The sequence below is a fragment of the Morus notabilis genome, unplaced genomic scaffold, assembly GCF_000414095.1.
Source record: "Morus notabilis unplaced genomic scaffold, ASM41409v2 Scaffold1443, whole genome shotgun sequence".
Classification (NCBI taxonomy): Eukaryota; Viridiplantae; Streptophyta; class Magnoliopsida; order Rosales; family Moraceae; genus Morus; species Morus notabilis.
This window is the reverse complement of record NW_010359812.1, coordinates 45,384-50,301: the sequence shown is the minus strand read 5'-3', so window position 1 is coordinate 50,301 and position 4,918 is coordinate 45,384. Positions and strand designations below refer to the sequence as shown.

The following is a 4,918-nucleotide window of genomic DNA, read 5'->3' as shown; positions in this document are numbered from 1 at the left end:
TGCAACAACAATCCTTTTTCCCTTGATCGTGTGGTTGAAGCTGTTTTTGTTGTTTTTAAACCTTTAGCTTTAATTAGTCATGCTTGTTTTTATACACGCTTGTGAATGTGCATACGTAGATTATAATTTCAAAAAGATAGTGCTACAACTTATGTCGTTTATGTTGATTCTTTTATTTTTCATTTTGTGTCGTTCGTTCACGCTTCCCCTTCAGTTTCTGTAATTGCCCTTCCTGAACATTCTTCCGTTGCCCACCATTCTATTCTCTCGCCTCAAAATACTTCATTTCTTTTTGCGGATTTGAATCATATTTTTACATTATTTTTTCTCGTAAAAGTTAAATTTATTTTTTTTGTTACAGTGTTTTTTTCTCATAAATTCATTCTCAATTTTCTTTCAAACCAATAATTAAAAGAAAAAAAAAGCAGGGAACGCTAGAGATGTCAAAAGGGCCGTGCCGGGCCGGCACGGCCCTTCTAACCCCAGGCCCATGGCGGGCCTGGGCCGTGCCTGGCACGGCCCTGCACTGCCGGGCCTGAGAAGAAACCCTCAGGCCCAGCACTGGCCCTTGGCCCTAGTCCATGAGGGCCAGGGCCGGGCCTGGGCCAAGGCCCTTCACGGGCCGGCCCTGGCCCTTTTAATTTTTTTTTCAATATTTAATTAAAAAAAAGAAAATATATCATATGTCCCCAAAAGATATGATTTTATTGAATTGAGATAATACAAATAAGTACACATAAATGATCAACTCGTTAAAAACCTTGTCAAGTAAATCTCGTGGGGAGATCGGGACAAAACCTTAGCGAAGGAAAAAAGAGTGCAGTATTTTAGGATAAGTAAATTACAAAACCTAAGTGCTTCTAGAAGATTCTGTTATGTCTAAACTCAATCTTAACCTAATTTTCTTAATGCACTTGAGTTTCACTTATGATTAGCAATATTTTTAGGATTTTTTTTAATTTCAAATTTGATGACAAAAAAAAGTAATATATCATATGCCCTAAAAATGTGATTTTATTGAATTAATATGAATAATTATAAGAAAATGATTGGTTGACCAGACGGCATAGGTCGGCCAATTGGTCCTAAAATGCCTCATACCTCATTAAAATTTAATGTCACGGGCCTGGCCCTTCGTGTGCCTGGGCCTTGGCGGGCCGTGCCTGGGCCTTGGGCGGGCCTGGGCCGTGCCTGGGCTGCGGGCCTCAAACATGAGGCCCAACCCAGGCCCTTCTGGAGTGCCGTGCCGGCCCGGCCCATAACAGTACAGGGCCGGGCCGTGCCGAATTTGCTACTGTAGTGGGCTGGGCCGGGCCGTCCATGGACGGCCCGACCCAATTGACACCTCTAGGGAACGCCGTAAGTTGTTCGTGTCATGTCTTAGCAAAGTTCAAAATGTGTAATCAAATAGGATAGTGCCTATTATTTTTTTGCTTTTCAAGTTTGGAGTTGAAACTTGAAATTGTGGTTTCAGACACTAGAGTCACTATAACTTTCGATCATTTTACCGATTTGAGTTTTCAATTCCAGTTTTGTTATAATTTAAAACTATCAAAAAAGTCACATTTAATTTTTTTTTTTTTTTTTGCTTTAGTTAAAAGCTCTAATATAATCACATCTCAACTCGAATTAAAAACTCAAATCAACGAACTGAACGAGATCTAATCTTCAATTTTATTTTAGCCAAGGAAAATCGATCTAACCAAAATTTAGGAAATAAATGTAAAGCCAAATTCATACAATGATTGATAAATTTAGTGTGAGATTAATGCACTAAGTTTTTGCTAATTTTTGCCATAAAATCTATTTTGACTTTACTAGATATACCTTTTTTTTAATGGAAAGATACTCTTTTTAGGAGACGCTAAAATATATTTAAAAAATGAAGTTAAAATAAAAACATACATATATTTTTGTGAATAATTCTTAATTAAAAATGAAATCATTTAATTTGGTAAATAATTCTTAGTTAATTGAAAAATATTATAAATGAATACTATAATTAAGATTTGAATGTCTCTCCCTCTCGTGCTGCATCCAACTCTCTAACTTTTGATTTCAAACGGTACAAAATAAAACACACATTCTCTCTCTCTCTCTCGCTAAAAAAATCCAAGATCTGCTTTTTGTTCGCAAGGACACAGGCACAGCATTTCTCTGATCAATCCAAATCCCTAATTTCAAACCCCAATAAGAGAGAGAATTCTCTTTGATCTTCCCCCATTGTTTTTTGCCAAAAAAAAAAAAAAAAAAAAAAGACTACTCAGAGTCAGAGAGGTAAACTTGAAGAAAAGAAAATCAAAATGGGAGCGTACAGAACGGACGACGATTACGATTACCTGTTCAAGGTGGTTCTAATTGGGGATTCGGGTGTGGGAAAATCAAATCTCTTGTCTCGATTCACGCGCAACGAGTTCAGCCTTGAATCCAAATCCACCATTGGCGTTGAGTTCGCCACTCGCAGTATACAGGTCGACGATAAGGTCGTCAAGGCCCAGATTTGGGACACTGCTGGCCAAGAAAGGTCTCCTATTCTCTCTCTCTCTCTCTCCATGAATTTCCGATTTGATTGTTTGACAATTGCGTGAGTGGCATTTGTTCTCCATTATAAGAGCTATTTAAATGTTTGTTTGTTTATGTTGTCTGGAATCTCTGCGTTTGGATTTAATTGATGGTAATTGGACATTTGGGAGGCAAGGATTTTTTTTTCCTTCCTTTTTTGATGAATGTGTTGTGGGTGGATCCTTAATTATTTTGTTCTTGGAACAAAAGTTTGTTTCTTTTTTTTTTTCCTTACATGTGTGGTACAAATTTCGAAACTTAGGCGTTTCAGATTTTGGTTTTTATTATATCTGATATCTAATCTAATTCATGGTTCCTAAATTGAGCTTTTTGATCTGTTTGTTCAACGACACATGAAGACAGAACATTGCTTGTTTTTCTTTTTTCTTCCGAAATACAAGGACTTAGTATGGGGTAATTTCGTAAATGTGGGAGAACATAGTCACTGACGAGCTAGATTTCGCTAATATTGATAGGCTGCTTTGTTTGGAGATTGGTTGAATTGTGTTATTTCCAGGATTTTCTCAAGTTTTTGTTTAGATTTCATGTTCATCAAACGATGCAAGGGAAAAAAAATGGAATTGGACTGTCTACTAGCAACAAAATGGCTTTAAATGGCAGGATAATATGGAGCTTGTGGAATGGGTTCCTACATTATCTCTGTAGTAAGATGGATTCAGTTTCTTAATTTGACCAACGTTTATTGTTGTGTGAGTTATTGAGATTAGTTACATCTTGAGGTGAAGAAAATTGGGAATAATTTGTAAAAATCGCAAAAAAGCTTCAATTTACTATATGGGCTGCCTGCACATCATTTTTGCTGCTATCTGTTCTCTTAATTCCTGGGAGTCAAATAACGCCTGCTGAGTCTTTCTAAGAGAGTTTGTTGCTTGGATAACTTGTTATGTTTGTCTCATTATCTACCTTTCTTCCCACAGGTACCGTGCAATAACAAGTGCGTACTATCGAGGAGCTGTTGGTGCATTGCTGGTCTATGATGTGACTAGGCATGTCACTTTTGAGAACGTCGAGAGATGGTTAAAGGAGCTTCGGGATCACACTGATGCCAACATTGTGATTATGCTCGTGGGGAACAAGGCGGACCTGCGTCACTTGCGTGCAATTTCCACAGAAGATGCCAAGGCGTTTGCCGAAAGGGAGAACACTTTCTTCATGGAAACCTCTGCCCTGGAGTCCTTGAATGTGGAAAACTCATTCACTGAAGTTCTCACTCAGATATATCGAGTTGTCAGCAGGAAAGCCCTTGAGGTTGGGGATGACCCAGCAGCCTTGCCCAAGGGGCAAACTATCAATGTTGGCACCAAAGATGATGTCTCTGCTTTGAAAAAAGTTGGATGTTGCTCTGTATAGTCCGAGGAAATGAAGAAACTAGGTATCATGATTTTAGTATCTCTATTTCTGGATTTGGTTCAATGCCATGAACTTGATCAAACGTTAGAGGGACGGGATCGAATGGCTTGTGATGTCAAGAAAGCTAAGTTTCATGGCTTATCATGCGCCAGGACACTGAAAATGTTCTTCAACTTTAGCTAAAGATCCTTCTTTACATCGAAGAAATTCTTTTCTGCCTTTTGTCCGACTCTATCAATGTCTTTTCTTTTCTTGTTATTTTTTCATTTGTTTCTTGGTGGAATGATGTCATTAAGATAATAGCCAGTCTCTGTTCAGTAAGTTTTATTTGGTTGCTCAACTTTGGAAGAGTATTTGGTGTACCTATTTTCATTTTTTTAATTGAACTTATTATCAGTTTTCACCTGTACCTGATTGGTTGATTCCGTTTATGTGTTATGGAAACGTTGTTCTTATTTGAAACTCAGTTATCAGGCATCAAGCTGGCTTTTTGTCTTGGCTCTTTTTAATCCTTATCTGGCTTTCTATTTGGTTTTTACAAAGCAGACAACATATATAATAAGGATTTACTTTACCATTATATCTTCCCCTTTCTATCTCATTACGTCCTTTCAGTCGGACAAATGATATATATATATATATATATATAGTGTGAAACTTGGACGGTCGCCCGCGATCACTAAAAATTCTTAATTTTTACATGATGACCGAGTCCATCCGAGCCTAAATTTTCTGGTTGCCCGACCCGACTCGAAAAAGATCATGGACAAGTTTCAGGCAGGTTTTGACTGCCCGAGACCGCCCGAGTGTCCAAAAATTTTTTTAATGTTTTTTTTTATATATATTTATATACTATTATATATATTATATATAATTTTGTTTATTAATTATATATGGTATGTATATAAATAATTTTTAATTTATTCATTGTAAAATTGTATAAAAATTATAAGGGAGATTGTAATTTGAAATTTGAAATGAATAT

General features: G+C 37.0%; 1 protein-coding gene across 1 annotated transcript; it reads left to right on the top strand.

Moving 5' to 3' along the window:
* Nucleotides 1-2,027: 2,027 nt before the first annotated feature.
* On the top strand, nucleotides 2,028-4,399 carry LOC21385738 (ras-related protein RABA1f). The gene is made up of 2 exons (XM_010095190.2): nucleotides 2,028-2,524; nucleotides 3,501-4,399. The coding sequence occupies exons 1-2, from the start codon at nucleotides 2,304-2,306 to the stop codon at nucleotides 3,931-3,933; spliced, it is 654 nt and encodes a 217-aa protein (XP_010093492.1). The 5' UTR covers nucleotides 2,028-2,303; the 3' UTR covers nucleotides 3,934-4,399.
* The last annotated feature ends 519 nt before the right edge of the window (nucleotides 4,400-4,918 follow it).